Source organism: Orbicella franksi, chromosome 9, assembly GCF_964199315.1.
Source record: "Orbicella franksi chromosome 9, jaOrbFran1.1, whole genome shotgun sequence".
NCBI classification, from domain to species: Eukaryota; Metazoa; Cnidaria; class Anthozoa; order Scleractinia; family Merulinidae; genus Orbicella; species Orbicella franksi.
Genome location: NC_138153.1, coordinates 11,295,346 through 11,321,824, shown reverse-complemented (window position 1 = coordinate 11,321,824; position 26,479 = coordinate 11,295,346). Strand labels below are relative to the sequence as shown.

The following is a 26,479-nucleotide window of genomic DNA, read 5'->3' as shown; positions in this document are numbered from 1 at the left end:
GACATGGGGACAACTAATACATCAAGCAAAGCGAAACAATGATAAAACAAAGACATACATCTATTTTAGTGCATTTATTTTCATTTTAGAACGTTGAATAACTCAACAATATGTCTGCTTTAATCATTACATTTACCGCTACATTCAATTTCTTATAAAATATTTTGCAATAAACCCTACACCGTCGGTCAAGTTTACCGAGGGTTGAGTAACAACAATCTGGACAGAAAAAAAGAATTGCTACCTAATATGACAGTTGTGACTGTACAGAGATATTCATTACCAATTGCATAATGTTCAATGTTCCTAATCAACGACCCGGTGAGTTGCATCTACAAAGAGACGCTTCTTCCACTCTTCCACGTACACTGATATTAACTCAACATTATGATATTCAACACACGAGTGCCATACCATGAAATATCACATACGAGTAACTTGGATGTACTAAACAACCCGTATATAGTGACAATTTCACTTAGGAGTGATGACATTGCTTGATTTCATGAGTTCGAGTTAAAACGTCAAGTTAATCTTTTTAGCCTCAAAACCAATCCCTTGACAGAATGACCGCGACTGGCCTCGAAACCATTCCTGTTAGTCGTATAATAAAAGTCAACAGGTACAGTCAAATTTGGGCGAAAATGAAACTAAAAGCCCAAGGAAAGCAAGCGTAAATGGGCATCCACACGAAATTCTACCAAACTCAAAACTCAATTTGAACTTGAAATTCTGACTCGAACTCATAAATCTAATACATTCACCAGTGGTTACCACAGGAAAACACGTCCTCGAGTAAGGCCGTATTCTCATAAAAGCCGGGTTCCCCCACCCACTCCCCTTACCAAAAAACAATTAGCACCGACCAGAATACGAATGATCAAAAATCATTTTACGACGGTCATTACAAAGAACCGTAGCAAGTTTTGTGGGGCTAACACTCGTACGAATTGTCAGCTTCAGAAACGGGCTCCAGCATTTAATTTACCGCTATCAGTAAATAGCCACGTGTTTCAATTGCCTACCAACCCGGCCCAACAGTTTCTTTAGAAGCTAGTACCTTTTTTTCCAAAAGCAGCGACACTTTTTATCAAAACCTGCAGCAAATAAAATCCCAACTTTGAACATAAATTGAGCATTTAGCTGATCAAGCACTAAACTTTTTGACCTGTGGCAGCTTGACCAAGAAAAACTATACAGTAACAGAAAATTCCATGAACCAGATACACCAAAGGCTTTGAATGGATTCTCTTGCACAATTTCCCTTGAATATACTACAAATTTGCTTGTTACTTTACATGTAATTTTACTTCTTAGCTCATAGTTTTATTTGATAAGGAACAATAAATCGAATCAATGTATCTTAACTTCAAAATTAGACAAAAATCCGTTTCAAGTATAAGAAATTTAATTACGAGATGTGGGCGTTTAAAATCTATTTCTAAACCGATCAACCAATATCACCATTTGGATTTTTTTTTTTTCAAACCTGACGTAAGAAAATCAAATTTGTCCAAATCTTCACTTGATAATTTACAACTGGGTCGAGGATTTACCTTCCCCAAAGTTTTGTCAATGTAACGCAATGCAAAAAAGCCTTCGGTAAGCTCACGTTCAATTTAAAGCTACTAATGTTCATCTAGTGCTGATCAGAGGTCCTTGTTTAGACATTCAATAAACGTGAACAAACTGCTTTTAGTTGACACTGTAGAACTAGTAAGATGACTCTCGGACGCAGTGAACAACATCCACAGTTCTTTTCCTCATTGTTACAGTCAAATTTAAATCATGAAAATACCAATTTTAACACTAAAACCGCTAAAATCCTATTCTGTACATAGACAACTATTTGCAAGGCCTGATAGCCACCGCTGTACAAGCGCGCGTATCTCCACGCAAGCGCAATGCCATGATAAGTCCAGGTTCACTTTCGGAAGCCTTTCTAATTGGACAATTAACACGCACAGGTCACGTGCGGTTCTCGTGGATTTTCAAAGCTTTGCAGAGGACAAGAGCTCTTCACATACTTTCTTGTAAGCCCATGTGTCTCCTTTCATACGTTTTCGGCGTACACCTGTGAACGAACAAATTTCAGTTAGCATGGACAAATGTTTTTTTCTGAAAGGGAACGAATATGGAACAATGGCCTCTGAGAAAAGGTACAGCTTACCTATACGAACTCTTGACTGCGAGGCCGCAGTTGCAAGACTCGAAAATCAGGTGACAAAACATTTCTCGAAAAGTAATCTTAGCCATTTCACCTTTCGTCCGACAAACGGACAGCGTTCGAACGTAATTTCGCTGTTTAATCTCAGTGAGTGTGACAAGAAACTGAATTTTTTCTCTCCCAGATAATTTCCCGATATTCATTGTAGTCGCTTTTTCCTAGCTTGTTTGCCGTTCCTTGACTCTCTACATGTACTTTACTTGCCGGCAAAGTCGAGGTTGACTGTAAATGGCGTCAATTTTTTTCTGTCTCAGGGTCAACAGACATGTTGAACTGAACAGCTCTCCAGTAGAGAATGGGGCAAAGAGAAAGACCCTACCCCATTCCCCCTCGGCCACTTCACTCTCAGCCAGTTCCTTCTCGGCCCTTCTTGTCGGAGCCTGTTCACTGGCTACAGCCAATTTGATCGAGAACCCACCATATTGAAAACCTCGAGAACACTGTTATTAAAAGGAGGGGAGAGATACAGTAAGAGAATGAAGAGGAAAAACAAAGCCCGTGTCTCACGGCGTACCTATCATTTCCATTTTCGGAATGAGGCAAACTTCCATTTCGAATTCAAGAAGAACCTTTCCTCTGTCGTCTATAGATTTACATCGAAGAGTGTACCTAAAACACGAAAAAGCCAGTAAAGTAAGTATAACAAAGCGAGAGTGGCATGTAGTTAAAGGGACCGGACTGTGTCATGGCTGAGTTGATTCTACTTTATTACGTTTTACCGAATATGCGCTATGAAACTTAATGTTAGCGAAGAAACTATTTCTATGGATGACAAAATGACAAAACCATAGCTTCATTACAACCAAAACTGTCTTCCGCAAACAAGAGATTAACTTCGAAAGTTGTTCAGCCTAACAGTTTTTCAAAACCCATTATCGCAATCCGTTTTACTCTTCTTCAATTTTTGTCCACGGTATCTTTTGTATTTGTTGTTCTACTACAGTGTCCCTTCATTGTTTTCAGTGCTGATTTCTATATTTCTCTCGATTTGGTCAACATTTTTTTTTTAAATGTTACTAAAATCCAAGGCCTGTGGTCTAACAAAAACTATGAAGAGCCCAAAGGTTCCCAATCATGAAATACTGGGTGCCCAGCACTTAAATAGAGCTTATATGAAAAAAGGTCAAATTTTCCAGTAGCCCGAAGGCAAAAGTTAGTCGCCTGTGGGACCTGGGCGCTTCTAGAGCACAGCGCTGAAAATCCATGACAGTCCCTTTAAGTAATATCTTCGCATCAGTCTGTTCAGGGATTATTGCATGTAAAGACACATACCCTTTTTCTTTGTACATAATGTCTCGGTCTTGCAGAACTCGCTTCAGTTCGTCAAGAACCTCGTCTGAACTTCTTGTGGAGGTTGAAGAAACATTATATAGAGCCTGCAGTAACAGAAACACAACATAAGGTCTTGCTGTATTCATCATTGCTAAGATGTGGTTAACAACAACAAGCACAAAAAGATTTAACTAATTTGCAAAGTTCGTTTACCTTGACTTTCCTCGGCCCATGTCCCCCGAGTCCCCTCGGTGTAATTGCTTCCACAATTCTGTTGAGTCCATCTTCAATGCTACCCATAATCCCCTGTGGAATTAACATTAATCTCGTAAAAAAATAATGTGTTCAATACGTAGCTTGAACAAGTAGGTCCTACCCGTCCAGGCTTTCTCCACGTAAATCACGTCGATTGCTGTAATAACATTATGCATTGTACGTAACCTTAAAACAGCAATAACAACAACAACAAAACAATAAAGAAGATAAGCTCAACAGTAAAAGTGAATCACAATGCAGCAGTCAAAATAACAATGCTTTCGAGTGGTCAGGTTCCAGAATTTCCAGTAAGGGAAAGAGAATTCAACCCACAAAAATTTACAACCGTCCCTTAATGACTTCTTACCCGTGAGCTCCACTTGCTTGTACTCGAGGGCGTGTCTACAGAACCGAACCTTTTCCTTCCGATTGTAAATGGAGATTTAAAAGGCGTTCTCTTGCACGTGGCCTTGTCCAGGTTAGTGTCTAGGGACTGGGACCACCTGGAAGGGCAATGGAGCTATTACTTTCTATTCCAACGAACAAGTGTATGTGTGGATAAGAGCTAAGTTTTAATAAAAGAATATACAAAAATTAATGAGCAACTTCCTGATTTCTAACGGTCGTCTTGAAGTTATTTCAAGTAAAAAAGAGTTCTCTCAATTCTCTCCTTCAGAGCACCTTCAGCACAAGAATTCTCTGCTCATAAATCATTTTATAAAAGTTCAAATTACTTTGCAACCTCTTCATAATTAAACAGACATAGACACCTTTGAGTTCCTCAAAACTACTTTGGTAGAGACAGAAAGAAATAGAGCTCTCGTAAACGAAGGGTCATTGCTATCAAAATCAATTGATGTTCGGAAACTACAGTATGTTATTCAGTGCCCCAAATCCACTTCTGCCTACTGAACGTTTCGCTGTTTGAAAGCACAGATGTTAACTATTTCGACAGCATTAAATTGTCAGTGTTTTTTCCCCTCCACTTTGTCATTCTACATAAACTGACCACAAACGTGGAGCTAAGGGTGCCTGTGGATTGATTCAGTGGTTCGACTGTACATGTTTGTACATGTAGAGTACTTACATTTTTGATTGAGATATTGGTGTAAGGTCGTTACTACCAAAGTCATAATCCGAATGAGACGTAGGTATATCAGCAGCAGCTCCTTTGGAAACAGAAGATGGTTCCAAGATTAAAAAAAAAAAAGATCAAGAAAAATAAAATGAAAAGAAAAAGAAATAAACAAAATAATAAGAAGACACCACTTTCTGGTGCTACCCTCGTTTTCAAGTACAAACCAGCGACTGTCTGACCGAGTTTCTGACGGACGGACGGACTGACTGACTGACAGACTAACTGACGAAGGCAGTGCAAAAATAGTGACTATTTTTTCTCTTTATTCCAGGTTGGAGAAATGCGTATCATCCACTGAGCAATTTAGAGATGCATTCATGTTGTCTTGGGCCAGTTGGTTGCACACCGCCTTTCTAATGAATCCTCTTTTTTCCTTTCATTCTCCATATAGCAGCTAACAGTCACACTCTACTCTACAAGCCCTTACCTCTGGCAGGTGTTTTCCTGGCTCGTGGTGTAATTGGGGCCAGCGGTGGTGGCATCTCAGTGGGTGCCTTTTTAGTAGGTGTCGTGGGTACACTGGAAGGAAGCGTCCCTGCTCGGGGCTTCCTCAGAGGTGGTTCCATATTTTCCTCCTTGTTTATCATGGCCTTTCTAGCCTGATGCTCAGAGTAAGGCATGGGCTTAGGTGGACGAAGAATGTATTCCGCATTTTCCGAGTTGGGAACATTGGGATGCTGGTGGAAGTCGACAAAAAAAATAATAAAAATAAAATAAAATGTATACAATATTAATATTGCTGGATCACACATTCAAGCCGTTGCACTGGGTTAGGCACTGATGGCAAGTTCTACTTCCGTGACAGGAAGAGAGGGAGAGTAGTTGAAAATTTACACGAAAAAGCACATGCAACAGGTAATGAACACAGAATGCTTTGCTTCAGGTGAAACCTGACACAAAGCATCCTCATGGTGCCTCATTACCTGTGACTTGTGCTGGTGACTGGAGGAATCGAAATAAAATTTTCAATGGCAAACCTGCTTTTAACAGGGTAAAACAGACTTGACTGAGGGTAGAGAAAATAAATTAGAAGCATTCCAGTTTAAATGTTTGAGAAGGATTCTGAGGATTAGATGGCCTGTACAATGAGCAATAAGATAATCACTGAAATGACACATCAACTGAATCGGAGACGAGATAAGAAGATGGCGTTGGACTTGGATTGGATACAAACTGTGTGGAGAGAGATCCAGTAAATGCATGGTGACGTTAGGGTGGAAACCAGAGGGTAAAAGAGCAGTAGAAAGACCCAAAAGACCTGGAGGAGAGTAGCAGAAGTAGAGAGATGGCAGGTAGGATGAAAAACTAGAATGTGAGAGCGGTAGCTAGAGGCAGAATGGAAAGGAAGCACAATGGGAGAGCCTTAAGTGGCCACGGGCGGAAAGAGTAGCAATGACAATGGTGATGAAAAATAGTCTAGTAGTCTTTTCTATTTTTTGCCTTTTCCAACAATAAACAATTTAAACTGTACCTCATTTTCTTTGCTGTCCAGTCGCTTCCTGGTCCTTGCTCTGTAAATGAAGTTTTAAACAGTAATGCAAAGTTACCAAAAACTCCCAACACAAGCTACTGACAATAAATTATGTCATAACTCACTTGGAATATCTTGGCAAAAGCTCTGGCAGCTGTCCCTTGCTCTTCTTTTTGCAGAGAAGGAAATACATAGCTGTCACTTCATCATACTTCCACTGAAAACAACAAAACGAATTTAAGTGCCATGTTTATAAACAAAATATATTCTTTTAAGGGAAGGTTCAGTTCAGTATCATGTCAAAAGCTAAATGTACATGTACCTTGCTTGCAGAGATTTTCTCGTTTCTATTTCTCAAACAAATGTGAGCCATGATGCCGCAAATACAGATTGCAAAGTGGAGAGAGAGAGAGAGAAAACAGTGCCAAAATCACAATGGTACGAAAACAAAGTAAGAAACCAAAGGGACCAGGGCAGTCAAAAGGAATAACCATCTGTTTTTGTAACCTCATGAAAATATTTAAAAATAACACTGATGAACAAAACTTGCACCATCATCATGTACCTTTAAATGAAACAGAGAATATGACATCATTTACATGCAATCTAGGGTTTATAAAGAAACAGATCCAATGGGTGTCTCAGAATTTTAGCAATATTGAGGTACAAATGTACATTTTGGTTGAAATTCAACAATGAGCCATGACCCCCCTCAAATTCAAGGAGTCTGAATGCTTCTCAGCAATTAGAAACTTCCACTGTTATGAAAGGTTCTACCACATTGCATCTTTTGGTATTGAGTATAAATATATTACAGTGTACATGTCTAATTTATAATACAGCAAAGTCCACAAAATTGTGCAGAATACAGATGTACCTCTCTCTTCTAATACTAACTTCCCTGTACTATGAGTATATATATTAACACGCAAATAAAAAAAATTGACTCTAACCTCTAGCACTTTTTTCATCATGGCCTCCGGTGTTAGGTCATAATATGATGCAAGCTCCAGGAGAACATCAGGATCGGGCTTATCCTTCTGTTTGTCAAGAAGTAACATTGATTAAAAAATTATATTACATTATCTGACTCTTAGGTAAAGCTTAATGTTTATACAGAAATTGGACACCTCCCCACAAAGGAACACATGGGCAAACTACTTTTATAAGACACGAATACTCGCAAGTCAAAAAATGATCGTTTACTCATTACTACAAATGAACATGTGACTGACACATTGAAAATTCACAACTGCATGGTATTAACTGTCACATACATGTAATAGGATTCTACAGGTATTTAATTATCAGCAGAAGGAAACATTGATTGTAAAAACTAATGTGAAATCAGAGGAAATATTATCACAGCATCTTGAACATGTACCTTGATGCGACTTGTCCATCTCACAGGTGCCGCATAACCCTTCATCATCCATTCATGGTTCAGCAGCTGTTTAATTGTCACTCGCTTCTTGGGATTTACCTGCCATGAAAGGTACATGAAAGATCATTATGCATGGAACATCTTTAGAAGATAAATTGCATGGTGATACAAAACAGCTGCAACAGTCAAACTAAAAGAAAGAATCTTTGCTGCTATTTATAGTTATGACATAAAGTGCTCATCACATTGTTGTATAATACAATGTAGACAAACTGAAACAAACAAGCCTACCTGTAACAACTGGCTTAAAATTCTAGCACTTCCTGCAAATTAAGAAAGGGTGCACCTTTGTAATCAGGTCCATAAGAAATAAATGAATAAAAACCAAACAACAACAACAACAACAACTACAACAACAAACAACTACACAGTCATGTATGGAATATGGAGTTAAAAAAACAAATTAAAAGTAAAAGAAGGAAGATCTATTCAGAGGCAAGTTCAGATTAATAAGTGATTTATTAGCAGCCAACCTACCTGGTGATAGCCATTCTGGTACTTCATATTGTCCTTTCTGGACAAAAAAAGAAAAATGACAATAAATATGAAAATTATATATAAATTATAAATAATTAAAATAAGTACATGTAGATTGCCCAACAGTTGATAAGAATTAATTCAATGTACTGACAATGTATATGAAACTATAACTAACAATATTACTAATTATTCTGTAGATATTTTTTTTTTGACTGCAGGTCAGGAATTATTTGCTATTGTATAATTACATGAAATATTATAATATTGCGAGGAAAGATTCCTTTCTGTTTGACAAAATGAGCAATTTCACAAACCTGAATTAGTTTATACAACTTGAAAGTGTTCTCGTCATCAAATGGCAGAAATCCACACAGAAGAGCATACAGTAGCACTCCCATACTCCAGAGATCCACCTTGGAATATTAAATGATAAATGATCCTTAGAAAAGTAGGGAACAAGCAAATGACATATACCTTCGCTACAGGTACTTGTGGTGCTTGTATGCCCAGCACTCATATATTTACAATGTACATGTTTTAGTTAATTATAGTCAAACCTACTGAGAACTGCAGATGTACATGTTCTGTACTACCTATCAGGACAAATTTATTAGAGCTCACCTCATTTCCATGATAAGGAAAGCCAGATATGAGTTCTGGAGGAATAAAAAATACAATGAAAGGTTATGGTTACCATATAGTTTTAGAGGTGTCTAGCATCCAAGCAGTGTAGGGCATCTGGTTTAAACGGTAGATCTACATGTATACCTACATGTAAACCTGTCTATCACATTAAAGCTTATAGAGCTGGCTATCAAACTTTTGAATTTTTTTAATTCTGAAATAAACTGAACTGCCAAATGTTTTACAACCCCTAAATGTAAGTGTCTGAATCACCACCCCTTCTAGGCTTTCAAAGTTAACAAAGTTCAGAATCCATTTGTTGAACATTTTGCAAAACTGCAATGTAAAATTAAATCTACCCGCTCAAAAAAATACAAAAGATAAGGTCAGTCGGGTGACACTTTAGAAATGGAGACAAAAAGCAAATGACCTACATTTGCAAATGTATACAGTTTACAAGAAAATTGTCCAATTTTTTTAAGAGATTGAGAGGACCACTATTCAGCTGTGCACACTCACCTGGAGCTGCATAGGCAGGTGATCCACAGCAAGTGTCCAAATGATCTGTCATTCCACCTCTTGGTTTGGCTACTAACCCAAAGTCGATCAGTTTGATATTCTGTATAACCAAAATGATAGAGATGAAACAAAATATAGAAAAAAAATCTCCCATAATTGGAAACACCCTGGATTTAGGCAGACTTCAAACACTCTCAGACTTAAGGAAATTACTGTTAGTAGATAAGAGAAATGCATGTACATGTACACAAATGAAGGAAAGTCCATCAAAGTGCACCTAACCCCCAAATTTTTTTTCTCGCTAAAATGAATGTACTTGTTATTTGAAATAGTTCTGCGAAAAAATTTTTGGATTCCGTGAAATCCTTGATTTTCTGTGCCCCGACGAAATCTCGAAAATAGCTCCAAAACACTGCCATTTTGTTTCATGACCGAGTTTGAGGAGAATGGGTCCAGTGGCTCTTGTGACGTCTACCCAGGAAGGTTGGATATCTCACGTCCTCTCATTTCCTTCAGGATTGTTCAATACACATTCGAAAAGTGCGCAGAAACGCCTTCCAGAGGTGCTATCGGCTGTTGCAGCAATATTCCAGATTTAAAGAAAGATATACTGTACAATTTACTGACGATGATCGGCTAATGGTACAATAAAGACGTAAATGACGGTTGATTTTGTCGAACCGAAACAAGCGAACTGAATCTGTGAGAACCATTAAAGAATTCTCACTGGAATTTGTTCCGCAGACTTTCGAACGCTATTTTCATAAATTTTCTGCTTAAAGCTAACCAGAAATTTTTAGAAATACTACCGAAAACCTATATCTTACAATCCCGCAGTATTTATAACATAACCGGCAAAGTTGTGTGATCCGATCATGACCAAGAAGCGTATTAACTGATATGTAAATAGGTCGCAACTGTACGCCGCTAACCAGCACTTATTTCTCTTTCGATTTAGATAAAAGTAGAAAATTAATCCTTTAGAATTACATCATAACAAAATTGTTAGACTCACAGAGTTTTTCAAAGGTTTGGAAATCAGCAGTGCGACAGAGATTCTGTGCAATAGCGTCGAAAATATGACCGCGGAACATTATCCGCGGACCGCTTAGGGAACACATCCTTTTCGCTTATCCAACGAATTTCACTGCAAACTTTGAGAACAATTTACATTCATTTGGTTATTTGGAGTTACGACTTAAAACGTGTGACAATGTGAAATCGGTAATTGTATGAAATGTTTCCTTCCACCTTGTTCTCGCAGCTTCAAAAATACAGGTCCAAACAGTATGATTTTCAATCGATCGAAGCCAACGTTTTGGAGGTCATCAAGTCTTGAAAACTGCAACACGTACGTCACTCTTATAGACATGAAGCACTCAACAGAAAGTAAAACACAAACTGGATTTAACAGAACAATCGTCCCTTGACAAAATACATTCTAAGGACAAATGTAAACGGGCTATAAACATGAGTGGGAATCTTATGTTTAGTTGACGAAATTACCATCCAAAGCAGTCCTTGAGTTTTCTTTCCTGCTTTTCGTTTGCCTGCTCCTCCACTTCGTATCTAGCTTTCCATTCCTAATATACAAGCAGCTTGTCGGCAAAGAAGTCTTCCCCTTCGTCGCTTGAAATATTGTAAATTGCTCTCAAAGCTCTAAGCAGTGAGTTCATAGTTGTCGAACGTGCTCGATCGAAGTTTATTTTGGTGTCTTCCAAATCGAAACTTAACTCTGACTCCAGTGACAAAACAAAATGATTCTGAGACAAAGCTTGGACGTTTTAGTCCCAAAATACATCGGAACGATTCGTTTTGTTTTCCATTTTCTCCAGCAAATACAGAGAGCTGACTGAGGCGCCATTGTGTTTGGTTCCTGGGTAGACATCATCAGGAACCACCACCCCAGACTCCCTAAAACGCGGTCGTGAAACACTTCAAGTGTGACTTTGAAAGGGCATAGAAAATCGAGGATTCAACCAAATTCAAAAATTTCTTCGTCCAAATGCTTCAAATAAAGCCTAGATTCGTTTTAGCGAAAGAAAAAAATTGGGGGTTAGGTGCACTTTAACATATTTTATGGTCAGCATGCCCATAATGTTTTTTGTCTCAAAAAGTTTGAGTGTGAACGTCACACCTGGACAGCCTACCTTGGACCATAATCAACAGATGTACAATTAAAAGTGGTGTACATGTATTTGAACTACCCCTTTGAGAAGGCCTTGTCAACTACAAATTGCGTCCTCTAAATGAAAATTTGAAAATCCCAACCCCTACTCCCCACCCCCCCAAAAAGAAAAATTTTGTAACCATGCAGATTTGGCTAAAGTAAGGAACTGATGCTCGTTTTTACACACAGTAGTCTAGAAGTAACAGACAGCTGAATACCAAGAATTCTTACTTTTCATTTTGTAATAAGACTCTCTCTCTCTTACCTGATCTTCGTCAAGAAGCAGATTTTCCTGATTGGGCAAGAGACACAAAAGAGTGAAAAATAAATTGTTTAATAAAAATCCCATTATTTTTAAATAAATAGTTCTGTTATATATACACTGTAAGCAGTTGAAATGCTATAATAGGGATGGCAAGGGGCCAGATTTTGGTTTCCATATTATATTGATGTGTCTGCATCTGGGTACAACTGTTTATATCTGGTAGAGATTGTGATTTCTAAATCTCTGGAATATACATGTACTGTAGTGGCACCTGTATTATTCAATGTACAGTATTGTAGGGAGGGTTCATTACATAATGTATATTTATTTAACATATTAAATTTTTTTGATCCCAAAAATTTATAATGTATAATCATGAAGAGGAGTTAAACATGTACATTGGCACATGAATATAATAGCAATTATGAAAGCAAACTTGATATATATTGTGTGTCATTAAATATAAATAAATAAGATCGCAGTATATGTTAAATACATTTTAATTATACAATGTCATATTATCAAAGAGACATGACCACTGAATATTAGTCCACTAAAGACTACAAATATATTAACTAAAAATACATTGTATTTGTAAATGATAACAAATTATAATTTGCAAAGCTCACTGGTTTAAGATCACGATGAGCATATCCTCTGTCATGGATATAAGCCACAGCAGAAACTATTTGTCTAAAGAAACCCCTAGCTTCCTCCTCCTACAGTAAATGGAAGCAAAAAAGAAATAATTAGTAAAGGAATAATCCAGAAACAATTTATCAATTTGACAAATAGATTTCATGTTGTAGTGCATCTGTTTGAAAAGCAATAAGCCACAGAAGGCATCAGGTTACAGGAACAAAAAAGTGGCGATAGCCAAGTGTGTCAATGATGTTCAGATTACTAAATTTTCTGTAATCAGTTACGACCCACAACAACATGGAATCTACTTGTGTTATACACTGTAATAAAGAAACAAAAAAATGCCAGTTGATTTCCTGTTAGTTAATTGGCATTAATTCACTGGTCTTTGTCGTCATCCATATTGTCACTGAGCGCCATAAATTGTCATCAATCATTGATTGTTCATGTCCTTACTCCCACTATGTCTCACCTTGAGTTTGTCCTTAGCAACAATGTAATCAAACAGTTCTCCACCTGGTGCATACTAGCAAAAGATAATTAAAATTTAGTCATGCTAAGCACATAAATAAATTAAATTTACTTATTATTCATGATTATCATACAAATTACATGTATTTGTTTGAAATATATTTTAATCAATACATCACTAAATGGTGGAAGTTGTAAACAGGTACAGTTGTGGTAAAACATGTATGGAACAGTAATCAATCATGTACAGTACATACTCAACAGAGGCACATAGCAATACCTCCATGACCATGAAGATGTATTCATCTGTCTGGATGATATGATAGAGCTGGCAAACATGTTGTTGCGTTAGATTTTTCATAGCATCTATTTCCCGTTGCACTCGTGGTAGATCTGACTGTGGGAGAGAGCAGAAGGGAACAATGTTTAGTAAGACCTCAATTGATATAGCAGATTTATTTATAGAGCTGATAGAGTTACCCTGAAAAATTAAAGGTTAAATACTTAATATAATTTACTATGTAATCTATGCAAAACTCTGTCACTGACTTCCAACTTGATGTACAAAACTGGATGCTGATAGGTAAGCTTCAAATAAATTTTAGTGTGTTTAAAAGTAAATCACATGATTGATTGTATAGTACATTTAACAAATGTTAAAACTGAAAGACACACTAATCAATGATGAATGAAAAAAATGCACTATAAATACATGTAAATATTCAAAACATAATAGAGGCAATACATACAAAAGCCTGACTCAAAAATTTATTCTCTGTGACACAATCACCTACATGATACATGTGAACAGACAGAGTCAAACTACTTACACCAAGTTCTTTCTTGTTCATGACTTTTATTGCAACCTATTTTTATGACAAATAAAAAGGAAAACACAGATCAGATAACTTTTAGCTAACAGACTCATTGTCATCATTTTAATTTATCACATGAGAGAATATTGAAAAATGGCACAATTTTAATAGCTCGTACACATAATACCTAAGGTAATTGTTTAGAAGCCTGTGACTAGTCCTTTGCTCAAAGTCTAAAAGGTAAAATCTTTTTCTACATGTTCATGTATCTAGTATGCATGGGTATAAAATGTACATGTATATTTTGTCAGCCATGAATAACAGTATAAATTTGTATCTGGACAGCAGATCTTAAATTTTGTACTTAAATAATAAATGCCATCATTTTGAAATAATTACAAGTAGAAGAGAGAAGTATATTGAATTACATGTACATATTTTATGAACTCAGTAAACAGGTGCTGTAAGTGCACAATGTCAAAGATAAAAAAAAAACAATGTTTTTGGGAGGGTTCATTTAGGCAACAGCCCTGTCCAAATGTTTTGTTTTTCAAAGCAGGCAGAATAACAGGAAAAGTGCATGTAATCAGCAAAGGCCAGAGAAGGATTAATTAATGTAGATTAGTGAACAAGGCAGTAAGTAATTCACTGAGTGGGCTGAGCGCAGTACCATGTTCTATTTCAAAAATAATGTGGCTTACATGTAAATTAAATTATGTACCTTCTCTCCTGTCAGCTGATGAATAGCAAGCTTGACTTTTGCAAAACCACCTTAGCAAGGATACAAGAAATATTGTTCAGCAATACAGCAATAGCAGTGCATATCATCTACATGTATGTATACAAGGAAACAGCAGCTGTATGCTATACAGTCAGACAGGAGTGGTAAAGGTATCACAGTACTACATGTACATGGATGCCAAATATTCCAAATGTGCACAAGGTACACCTAAAAATATCAAATATACATCACATAGATTACATCTAGACATGTACATGTATATTGGCAGCTCAGCCCCGTAGGGAATTTCAAGATCCTGACACAAGTAAATTGGAATACTATTAGACGTTTCCTGCATTCCAACAAACAATGGTGCTGAGTTGAGGTCAGGGTGGACAAAAATATAGCAAATGTATGATAATGTCCACCCCAACCTCACTCTGGTGCTATTGTTTGTACACACTGAAGTGAAATGTGGGAAAGGCCTATTGTTCAAGTACAAGGCTATTGTTCAACATGATGCATATAAATATATACATTGTACAACGTATAGTCAAACCTTGAATATCCAGACTTGTTGGGACTTAAGTAAATAGTCAGGATAATCGAGAGTCCGGATAATCAAAAATATGAATATTATTGAGGCAGTAATTTAAACAAATTAAAGAAATAAAGGAAACAGAATTCAATAGTGTATAGTTCAGAATTGCATATATGTACAGCCTGTATGTTATGATGTATTTAAAAATTTAAAATTGCTTTTTGAAGTGTTTTGTACAAGAAATGTTTCGCTTTCTCCTGAAGAAGAGGACATGAAATCAGTATTCCATTTGATCTTTGCTGACAAAAAAAACCAGCTGTACAAGGCTTTATCCAACTGCTTCTCATTTGCAACCTTCAGGGACTTTCCTTTTACCGTAATTAATCTTTCACCCGTCTCCTACACATATACACTGTACAGGATCAACATTTTGAAAGGTTATCTTTAAACTTCTTTTTATGAAAAATCATTCCAACTTATTAAGATTTAATTTGCATATCAAACCATGAAGATATATGATATTTGCTAAGTGTTCTAGTATATTTGTTCATGAGAAAACAATACAGAATTTAAGTCATTAGTACTTTATCAAAAAGGCAGTATTTGTCTCCACATATGACAAGGATGCAGTCTCCATCATTCCAGTTTAGTATGAAAATTCAGGAACGTACTATTTGTACAATTTATTATAGACATGATTGTTTCACTGGAAAATACACCACTTGTAAAATTCGTATGACACCACATGCGAGACTCGGGTGATGTATTTTCCATATCCTCACTAGTGAAGATATTGATGATTTCACTGATATCTAGTTTGTCTCTGAAATTGTACTTAAATCTGTTGGTGTATGATTGAAACATCTTTGGGTCCTCCTCAAAAGTCTTCGGCAATCTTTGGTAATCTCCGAAAATTTGTGAAAAATGGTCGGCAACGTTGGTGTGACCTTCAGACAAGTTTTGGAGAACTTTTGGAAATCTTTGGAAAGTGGTCGGAAATCTTCAAAAAGCATCAGTATCTCAAACTGCATCAATATCTCATCAATATCTCTTTGCTGCACTCACTCATGAGATATTTTTCTTGCCACTCACACATAAACTTCATATCTCCTCGCCACCATGTAACATCCTCTATGTAATGTTTAGTGCCTGAATTTGCTTTGTCTATTTTTTCTTGCTTTTTCTTTTTTTTTTTGTACATTTTTGTAACCAATCCAAACCACAGTACAGCACCAGCTGATTAATTCTTAGAGATAATCCTAGCTATTAGTAAACAAACTGAATTCAACAAAGGGTTTTAAAACAAAGAAAGCAAATACAGCCCCTGAAATTAAGTGAGATTTAATTAATCGTGCGCTTCAATTTGGCAATTTGAATCTCCTGATCACAAGATAAGAATGCAATCAGCCAAACCACTAGTACAGCTACAGTGTAGTGTTTGGAATCTAGCCAGACAAATATTTTTTTCCATCATAACATTTCCTAGCTTATAAAATCCCCTTTAATGTTGCCATATTTATCTTATGTGCTAATGCGTGCTCCTAATGCTTGTATTGTAAGGTCTAATGTTTTAATAAAATAATTTTTGGTTTAATTTTCAGTTTAAATGATTTAATTTCTATTTTCCTTTACTTCAGGTCTACCAAAGGAAGAAAATAACAAAAAGAAAACAAAAAGCACAAATAGAAACATATGTATATAACAACAATAATCTTGTGTTCAAATGTTGCAATTCATAATATTATTGTTATAATGTGGTAATTAGTTTAAGAAAGTTTTCAGAATGGATCAAAATGCTTACAAATGGATAGTTGATTCACATTAAGAAAACCATGACGTCAAAAACTGTTTCAGGAATTTTTTATTTCACTTTTCAAAACAGAAAGACCACATCACAGGTATGGCATCAGCTGTTTGATTCCCAGTTTGGAGGAGGTCATAAAGTTGTACTTCAGTCTGAATTTTGAGGAAGTGTAGGGCATTTACATAATAATAATAAAAAAAATTAATTATCAGTGTAATTATGTACAACATACATATTAGAGTTCACATTCTGTAGTAAGCCACACCAAATTAAACCTGAAATGTTGCAACTGTACTTAAACTTATTTTAATTGTGCTGCTTGGTTCTTCATCTCCGTAATTTTCTGAAGCTGACCGCCTGCTCCTTCAGGATGACTGTTTACATAAAAATGTAGACGTCTCGACGTTGTCATCGTGCAAGATAAGTCTAAACTTCCGAGACATTATTTGAAAATTACGGAAGTACTGTCAGTTTGCATGTAATAACTTATAATAAACCCCTTCGTGATAGGCCGGTCTTTTATCAAACAAAACACGCGTACCATTTGAAAACAAATGAGTTCCTTTAATCTACAAACTTAGCTTTGAAAGCGAAGTCGAACTGATAACAACAAGAAATCGGATATTTATAAAATATGTAGTTGCTTATTTCATGGTTTGCCATAATTCTCGTAGTCTTCTGATATACTCGCAAGCGACACAACATTCACCGGAAGATCGACAATTATGTAAAACTTCCATTTTCCCATTCGCAGTCGAGATGTCTTTTTACGTACTTATCACGGCAAATATATATAAAATTAAGTAGAACCTTAAACTAATGTTATTTAACTTATTTTGTCTCGCCCACGTTAGCTCTCGGTGAAAAATATTATTTTTCGGTATTGGTTTACCAAAGACAAACGCTCATTATCTGACAAAGATGTGAGAAAACTATGTTGATGACTAACAAAACAGCAACATCTAATACTTGATAATTTCCTCGATGGAAAAACTTCAGTTTTCTTTCACGCCAGTGTTGAGGAAGAGGCCAAAAAGAGAGAATTTTTATAAAACTACACTGGCTGGGTCAATTAACGAACGGGTATTGACGTGTGACGAAAATTTGAGCGAAACGAATGGGCAATATAAGCTATGCATTATTAAAGTTGTTAGATTAACAAAGCTCTAAGCATAAGAAAAGAATCCTGTAAACGTTTCGGAAACACTTCAAAGCATTGGGCATAAACGTAGTCGGGAATACAACAGCGAGAGTAAGTCACAGCAAGTAATTGAGTTGATGAATGGACTTTGTGACTCCATCGACAGCGTGTGGTGCGATATTCATCGAATTCCAAGTTCTGAATAATCTTTCATCTCACATTTAATAGCCAAAGTACTTACCACTTCCAATGGTTTGCTTCAACTCATAATGCTTGGTTACTTGAGGAGGAAAAGCGGCCGTGGGCATCTTGGAAGGAAATCGAACGGAAAGGAACTTGATCGAACGATTAACTAGCGCGTCTACTCAATATCCCAACGACAACCACGCGCTCCGTTTTGAACTAAACCGCTTTGCTAATCAACGCTTCAGGCACAAATCCAGAGAACGAAGCGTCAACGATAAAATTGCTCGGGAATTTCTAACCGTAAAGTTTTTAAAAACACTCTTGTTCTGGAAATGTCCGTGAACTGTCTGAGTGACTGCGCTGCTTACAACAAGGATCTCATTTCAAAGTTTGAATTTGGTTGATTGACGCTCATGACTGCGTTAGCCAATCACAGCGCGCTTTGTACAAAACACCGCAAACAACAACGGTTTACTCGACCCAGTCTGTCATCGATATTTTGATTTGTTTATTTTTACGGCAAGCTCCTAAAATGTCGCAACAGATTCTAGCGTGATAATTATCGCATTTTTCTCGTGAATTTTTCAATTTCAAGACAGTCTTCTTTGCTGATATGAATTCGGAAAATTGCTGTTATTGGTTCAGAGCGTTTTGTTGAAATAAAGAGCCTGCTGGACATTGTTGGAACAGTTAGAAGTCGCATCAGGCATGTCAACTTTACTAATACTCTTCCAGAATTTACAGCTTCCCTAAGCCGTAAAACAAATACACATCTCACGTTCTGTACTCCATCGTTTGACCTTCCCGCTGTTATTATCATGCCCAGTCGATATCAGTGTCTATCTTTAGTTGACAAGTGTGGAGCTTCCCATTTTTCTCGTTGGTTATCAGGTGTGAATCAAAGCAAGCCTGTTTATCGGGCCCGCTTCTTCTAAGTTTCGGCCAGCTAGACATTTTGACCCCTTCTCGCCCGTAATCTGATTAGCCTAGGAAGCTGAAGCGAAACGTAACCGATGACAAGATTCTCACGCATCACATGAGCCTCACCTGCTTCGCTCGCTGATAAAACCACCACGGTACAACTACCCGGCCGTGTTAGACAGTGTTCATCGAAACGCGAAGATCACCGAATCAACGCTAGAAATCCGATTAAAAAATGGGCTATATTGGAGGAGTATGAATTTAAATACAAGACCATTGTTAGGAAAAATAAATTTGACAACAGCTGTTGCTCTGTAATCGGTTTCAACTCGGAGAGGGTGGCTTCATTTTTTCGCTCAATTTTCTTGTCTGATTGATACGAAAACGTACAAAGTAACAGAGTTCGCGTGTTACCGAAATCGCTTGAACTGTAGCTGATCAAGAATGTAGATCATCGAAAAGGGTATAAGAGGAGTGGAGGGTTTTTTTTGAGGGGAGGGGGGGGGGCGGAGAGAGGGAGTGGCATTGGGGCCCACTAGGAACCGGAAAACCCAGGAGCCCATTTGGAAACCCGCATTCAAATTGCCGGCTGTAAATCTGTCAGTCTAAGGGCCTGTTTACAGGAAGGGAGGGTTACCCTAGCAAGCGGGTTACCCTAGCTCTCAGTGCACGCATTTCCTCTTTTTTTCTTTGTCCTGTTTACAAGGCAGCTAGGGTTACCCGGGTAGGCGGGTACCCTATCTGCGTACTAGGTTTACCCTGGCGGGCGGGTCAACTTCTTCCCTTGTAAACACTCCGGGTTAACTTTCTACTTGTTTCCAGACCCTTTGAGTGTAACCGCGCATTATAAAAAAGTTGTCCCAGGTTGTAGGGTTACTTTACCTGTGAAATTTTCGCTTACTAGGGTAACCCTCCCTCCTAGTAAACAGGCCCTTAGACTGACAGATTTTTCTAAAACAGGTACAAACCTCATTTGAGCAGGTAAACTAATATTCCTTTCCACTTCTAGGTATGCCTGAAAAAAATTTTCTGATTCGTGTGTAACAAAGCCCGTGTACATCCGCCCCCAGGGTATGTAACACATCTGGACCAAATTTGGTTGCAATGTTATGCATGGTCAATATAATTGCAATTATCAAGAAGTGGTTCCTCGTAAAGAATTTCCGTCATTACTTGTAATAATTTTAATATGGCACGCCACGTGAACTTACACGGATTTACCGAGGTGAAAATAAAGAGGCTTAGAAACTAGCCCGGCAAATAACATTAACCAAAACTGAAAAATCCCTTTCGAAAACCGGATGCTAAAAGAGAAAAAAAAAAATACCAAAAACCGCAATAGATACTAAAACGGAAACACCTGGTGCTTCAAAGGCAAAAAACGGAAAATCCGATCTAAAAAATGACCGCTGAAACCGCAGGCTCCAACCTCCCCATCGATAAGCAGTGTGCGAGGCTGTTGCTGTTGACAAATTACCGGCTAGGCCAACACGTACACACAAGTGGTGTAGGTTGATAAAAATATATGTAGAATTCTTCTTAAAACAAAAACCTCTTAAAGACTAAATATTGGCAGTGAAGCAAAACTGAAGATGAAGAGTTAATTCCTCAAATGGCCTTATTCCCAAGGTAATAGCTGTCAAGTCCAATTTTTGGATCACAATCTCAGGAGGGTCTAAAAGTTGTAGCCAATCCCGTGACGTGGATTCAGTTCAAGTGGACAGCCCAAGAAGTTTAAACACTTTATCCGGCAATCTCTAAGCAATATAATGCGCACCCACGGAAGAACTGGGTACTGAAGGTATTGTGTCTTAAAATACAACTTCAGTTGAAAAGGATTACGAAATAATTCTCGTAGAGTTCTAGAAGTGAAATAATCAAAACAGAACGAGCTTGTCTCTGAAGTAGCTGTTATCGTGTTCACATAGAATAATAACGATATACAAACCTGCGATATATCATATTTTTAATGGTCAATATAACAAATTTGTGGTAATTAATGAGGTTAATTTGTTCAGTACAACCTAACAGAGCAGCTTCGTCTCTGTTAAACCTATTATGAACACTCTACTTGACTTAAAGTTCAGTGGAATCCCGATTTTCTGAACCACCTATACCGAGGTAAACGGAAATTGGTACGAGAAACAGTAGGAGAAAGATTTGCTAATTCGAGGAGTTAGTTAATCTCTCCTAACTTTTTCTGCCAAGGAAACAACAACATTGAGAAAAACGATATTCCACTTTCACTTATTCTTTTCGCTGTTTTAAAACTGAAACAAATTCAGTTAGGTTGCTGGGTTGTTGTACAAAACTCAGGTAGTGACCACAAACAATTCGAATTTAAAAATGGCAATGATGAAAAACGTTTGTAAATATCAGGTACCTGAAGCAACTGATATTTACAACCTCCTTCAAAAGCTTCCGATACCATTTCACGTCACCGTAACTAATATAAATTGTATGAAACTACAGAAAAACCTCACTAAAATGCCTTTCAACAAAGTCTTAAGTATGTTTTTACAGCGTATGTTTTTTTATACATTTACCATACAACCTTTTCTAGAAAGGTTGTCCTACAAATGCGTACAAACCTACAACGCAATGCTGGTTAAGGATTGATTGAAGGTCACGTTATTTTAGCACGACTAGAGGGAAGGAGAATCATGGAAACAGGTTAAGGTTTTTACTTCAATCGCTCTGAAACAGTACACGATCAACGAACGGTCAACTACCATCACCAGGCATATATGATACCTTTCGGTATTGTGGTGCACGCTTTAATTTTACGCTTTGGTAGTTTATTTTTTTCTCGAAACAGCGGCCGATACGTTTACCACTCCGTAAGTAAAAGGCTGCTAAATCAGAGAGCACCGAGCTTACACTTTTCCATTACATTGGAGGGATGATATAGTCGGGAAAAGACTCCCATATAAAAAGTACGGGGCTGCTCGTCGTACCTTTCAGGGGTTAAAAAGCGGTTTTGATGCCTCTCAAGGCGTTCGGCCGCAAAAAGTCCACAGCGGGAGCTTTCACGGTACCTTGTAGGGTATTGAGCCCAAACAATACGGCAGGAGGTATTTGACAATCAACTGATATTTAATTTACACCTGGAATTCATAGCTCATCAATAAAAGAGTGCACATTCAGTTACTGTGAAAAAATGATTTCCAGCCCCGTCCAAAAAACAGGGTCTTGGTGCCTCTGAGGGCTTCTTTTCAAATTTCCGACCAGCAACCCGTCCAGTTTTTATATGGGAGTTCTCCGGAGGGGGGAATAGCTGTCCCACATATAGATAGTTCACAGACCAGTAACAAGCCGCGTTACCTACATCTCATCAGGGAAATGAAAGACAGCAGTTCAGTGATTTATCTTGCTCGATATGTCAACCTCCCGTCTGTATATGACTGTAAGCACCGTCACTAATACAGTTGAACCTCTGCTATCTCGAACTCGGTTTTCTCGCCCTTTTCGCTATCCTGAACAATTCATTTTCCCTTGTGTATACGTTTTCAGTCACTTATTTCCGACTATCTTAACCTTTGGGCGGCGGGCGACATTTCGAACTATTTTTCGTTTCCCTTTAAAAGAGTTCAAGAGGGTTCAACTGTAAAAATCACTAGTTATTCATTCACTAGTATAGACACTTCCCTCAAAGCCTGCTCCAGGCTGATAGATCGATTGTAAACATACAGTTAAAGAAGCTACGTCACAGTTTGCGCATCTTGAAAAGTTCAGCCTAAATCTTTCAAGTTCGTCGTTTGTTATCCGTGTTTATCTTCTTCATCCCTATCCATCCTTGTTCCTTTATGGTTGATTATATGTTATCTCTTTTGGTGCTATCTTGGTCAACTATTATTTTCAGGTATCCTTTCATTTAAAGGTAATTTTTTTCCGTGGCCAAAATCGCTTAAAATACCGTGACTGAACTCCTTTAGGATGGAGAGCAGAACAAGTACAAAAAAAAAAAAAAAGGAAAGAAAAAAAAAAAAAAAAGATCTTCACCCAAAGCCAAAGCTTCACTGTAACATAAACACAGTTATCTATAGCTAGTCAGACTCGTCTGAATATTCTGTCTGACTTCCCCGCGGCGTACAGCACCGTTCTGTACCCGAGTCATCCTCGTCCCTATCCGGGTGGCCGTCGGTGGCATCATCGGAGTAGTCCGAGTCTCCGTAATCGTTTTCGGAGCTTTCTGACTCGGAGCAACTTCTTTCGTCGTCAAAACGTTCGGGAGCGTTACCCTTTGTTCGCTGTATTTTTCTTTTCGCGGGAACGTTTGATGATCTAAAAGAAAAGCCAATGTCACAATGGAAATTGCATTGTTACGACAGCTGTCAGAGAACAGAACGAGCGTTTATTGATTTTACAAAAGATTCGTTTGTCCTCGAGTTCAAGGCAATGACTTATAAGTGACTTCCAATTGTTTTTCTTTTACCTTTCTCACTTCACGTTCTTTTTATTGGTTTGTTTGTTGCGGATGAGTGACCTACTTTATGAAGACTGAATAAAACAGTTACATTATCAGTCGATGCATTTTTTCTTCGTTTTCGTTGGCCGAGAGCCCACCACGTGACCTACAAATAACTGCCTACAAATAATGGTCCGCTCATGCGCAATACTGTCTAAATGTGTTTTTGCTGTAAATGATATTCTGCGCATGCTTAATTACTGATCACGTTCTCCGGTGAAAATGGCAGATAACTTCCCAGAGCTGTCAGAGAATGATTTACTCACTATGAAAACAAACTTGGTGATTAAATTATAAAAACAAATGATTATTGAACTCGGTTATCGCAAAATATCGTTAATTGTCATGATCAATGTCTCGTAGATCATGATATTTTGCTCAACCTCGTCAATCATGTGAAAAAAAGAAAGAGTGATAGTTAAGGTTATTGAAGCTGCACCTCTACGTTACATCAGTTACGATTTTATTCGTCACCTGTAGAAGTTAATCATATCCACCACGTTGAACGGATCAGATGTGTCGCTCGTGATCTCACTGGTAACATCACCCTCCTTTATTGGCCCAGGCTTAACACGCAGAGGATAAAACAGCACCAGGAGAAGAAGGACAAAGTAATGAGTGTTACCCATTTATCAGCTGGTTCTAAATATCTGCCTCTGTATTTCCTGATGATAAACACGAAGGAAAAATATAGCAGAGCAAATATCAATTTTTTTTATTGCATTTTCACATGAACCTCTTAAGAATATAAAATCGCTAGACAATCACGAGTGGGAATATGAGTTAGAAGAGCTTTAATTGAATTTATACTTCAGGCCGGAATCACCCTCAAACACCGAGTTGCAATTGGTGTCTTATAATTACCTGATCGATATATACGTCAGACACAGTTTATTCAAAAGAGTGTTTCATAAGTGTGGGCGGGATTCTCACTCCAACGTTTGACATTTCTCTTCGTGATTTTAATTCGCCATCCACAGATTCAAAATAATTTCTTACTAAGATGTTCTTTTTACAGATTTTCTTCGATGTTATTCATAGAGTTGACCAATTCTCACTGAGTTGCAAGTTAGAATTTCAGCTTTGCTTCAGTACTCATGATCACTAGTACTCGGCTAAAGGCTGATACAATCAGTCAAAGGTTTACTATATCAGCTAAACTTTTCACTGAGAATCATTCGACTCCATCTCAGCGTGGACAAAACCCTTGTTTCTTAGCTATTAGTTCAAATTTTGCCCTCTAATAAGACGCCATGCGTACGCATTTGCAAACGGACGCGTACGTATGTGTAATATAATCTGGGATTTTTTTTAATATGACATGAAAAATCGAAAATATTTACATTTGAGAAGGGACAGTGATTTCGCTAATACACAACATCCGGGACATATGTTCATTAAAATTTATCTTTAAAAAAATAATGCACGGAAAGCTCTAATAGTGGACTTACAGAGGCAATATTTTAATTATAATTTTTCCTCTCATGGTCTGACTGCGTGAGTTCAAACGGTTTGCAGTCCGCAACTAGGCCTGTCCCTATTGTGCTCGTAAAGCGCTGGAAAGTTGCTCACTGGAATGCCAAAAAGTTGTTAAAAATTTGCCAAAAATCCAAAACGTTGCAGCCTAAATTTCAAACGTTGCTACCTAAATTTATTGATATTTTTATATAAACGTTATTTAAAGCTCTATTTTTCGTTTTTCACAATTATTGCTAACATCGGACAAGAAAAATAGCTTGAAACTTGGTTTTAAAGAGTTGCTTACAGATATAGGCGAAATTTAAGGATACTCTTAAATCTAAAGGAACAAAACACATGGTTAATTTGACGTCTTGCCTAACGACATGAGCAAACTTCAAACTTCAAAAGGTTGATAAACACTCAAGAAATTCGCATAAATTGAATTTTTCTCTGAAATCGTTGGCTTTTTCGTGCTTGATATGTGTTCTAAACCTAGATTTTGCTCAAAACTTGCTCAGAAAGGCAAAACTTGCTCGAGGCTGCTAGAACTGCCAAAAGCTGCTGCAAACGCCAAAAGTTGCTCAAAAGCTGCCGAGCACAATCGGAACAGGCCTATCCGCACCATGAAAACGCCAAAAAATCAATGATAAGTCTTTTCAGTATATACTATCAGGAATTTTGAAGTGAAGGATTACTATACATTTCAATTGTCATTTATATTTTCACCCCCGCCTTACGGGCTTGCAACAATATTGCAAGACTAGTGAAAATATTCAGCGATACTACACGTAAAACAGTCAATTCAATAAGATAGACCTTCCTTACTCAGTATAAGTATTCGTTTTGAAGGAAAATGCGTAAAAATATTGAATCGAAATAAGTAAAGCACTAGCGAAAAATCTCGGTTGAACATTAAACAATGTTTATAAACTGACTGATTCATGCAATCGCATACATAGCCAGACTTTACTGTTATAGATTGAAAGAGTAAGAGCTGTTCTAATGATTGAATGCGATAAAAGCATTTGGTGTATGGCATCGCATTTTGAAAGCCAAATAACTTCCTACCTTACGCCTCGCAAAGACAAATTTTCATAGAAGAACTTCACCAAAGCGTCAGTCGCCAGTTTTGATTATAGGTGAAGAACGAGACAAGTTTGATTTCCCCCGCGGTTGTCGGGAAAGTGATCCAATATTTGTCTAAGATCTTTCCGTTGCTGGGCACTATAGGAGTCCCGTGAAACTCGTACAAGATATTTCATCCAATCAAAGCGAGGGAATATCTGTGTATTTACCGGCAATCTGGTCTGTAAATTAAAGAGCAATGACATCGAGATCCTGCTCACTTGACTTTTAATTAATTGCATTTATGGCTTCTGAACCCTTTGTTTTCTTAATAAGAATCTGAGAGTAAAGGTTGAGGATTATTTTTTCCTGGGGGGG

General features: G+C 37.5%; 2 protein-coding genes across 3 annotated transcripts in view; both read right to left on the bottom strand.

The window, feature by feature from the left end:
• Positions 1-59: 59 nt before the first annotated feature.
• Positions 60-18,587, bottom strand: LOC145498117 (maternal embryonic leucine zipper kinase-like). Its single transcript, XM_081477993.1, has 23 exons — positions 18,242-18,587; positions 14,515-14,564; positions 13,809-13,844; positions 13,259-13,375; positions 12,980-13,033; positions 12,495-12,584; positions 11,866-11,892; positions 9,431-9,530; positions 8,909-8,943; positions 8,602-8,700; positions 8,285-8,321; positions 8,039-8,070; positions 7,748-7,846; positions 7,317-7,403; positions 6,489-6,580; positions 6,364-6,403; positions 5,320-5,569; positions 4,842-4,923; positions 4,122-4,257; positions 3,713-3,805; positions 3,500-3,603; positions 2,742-2,836; positions 60-2,074 (listed from the first exon to the last, which is right to left on the bottom strand). Exons 1-23 carry the CDS (start codon positions 18,306-18,308, stop codon positions 1,992-1,994), a joined length of 1,905 nt encoding a protein of 634 aa, XP_081334119.1. The 5' UTR covers positions 18,309-18,587; the 3' UTR covers positions 60-1,991.
• Positions 18,588-23,086: 4,499 nt separating this feature from the next.
• LOC145498119 (uncharacterized) overlaps positions 23,087-26,479 on the bottom strand; it is a 33,664-nt gene continuing 30,271 nt past the window's right edge. The window contains exons 1-3 of one of the 2 annotated variants that reach the window (XM_081477995.1): positions 26,105-26,477; positions 24,050-24,240; positions 23,087-23,391 (exon numbers count right to left, since the gene is read on the bottom strand). In XM_081477995.1, coding sequence (XP_081334121.1) covers positions 23,154-23,391; positions 24,050-24,204 — 393 coding nt within the window. In that variant the 5' untranslated portion in view covers positions 24,205-24,240; positions 26,105-26,477 and the 3' untranslated portion in view covers positions 23,087-23,153. Of the gene's footprint in view, positions 23,392-24,049; positions 24,241-26,104; positions 26,478-26,479 lie in introns of those variants that run through there. The other variant, XM_081477996.1, reaches the window with a different exon arrangement.

Bases quoted from the DNA above. Each gene is read 5' to 3' on its own strand.
- LOC145498117 (XM_081477993.1), bottom strand. From the start codon at position 18,308: ATGCCCACGGCCGCTTTTCCTCCTCAAGTAACCAAGCATTATGAGTTG. The intron at 13,376-13,808 runs GTAAGTAGTTTG...TCTCTCCCACAG, and splicing joins TGAACAAGAAAGAACTTGGT to TCAGATCTACCACGAGTGCA. The intron at 3,604-3,712 runs GTAAACGAACTT...CTGTTACTGCAG, and splicing joins ATGGGCCGAGGAAAGTCAAG to GCTCTATATAATGTTTCTTC.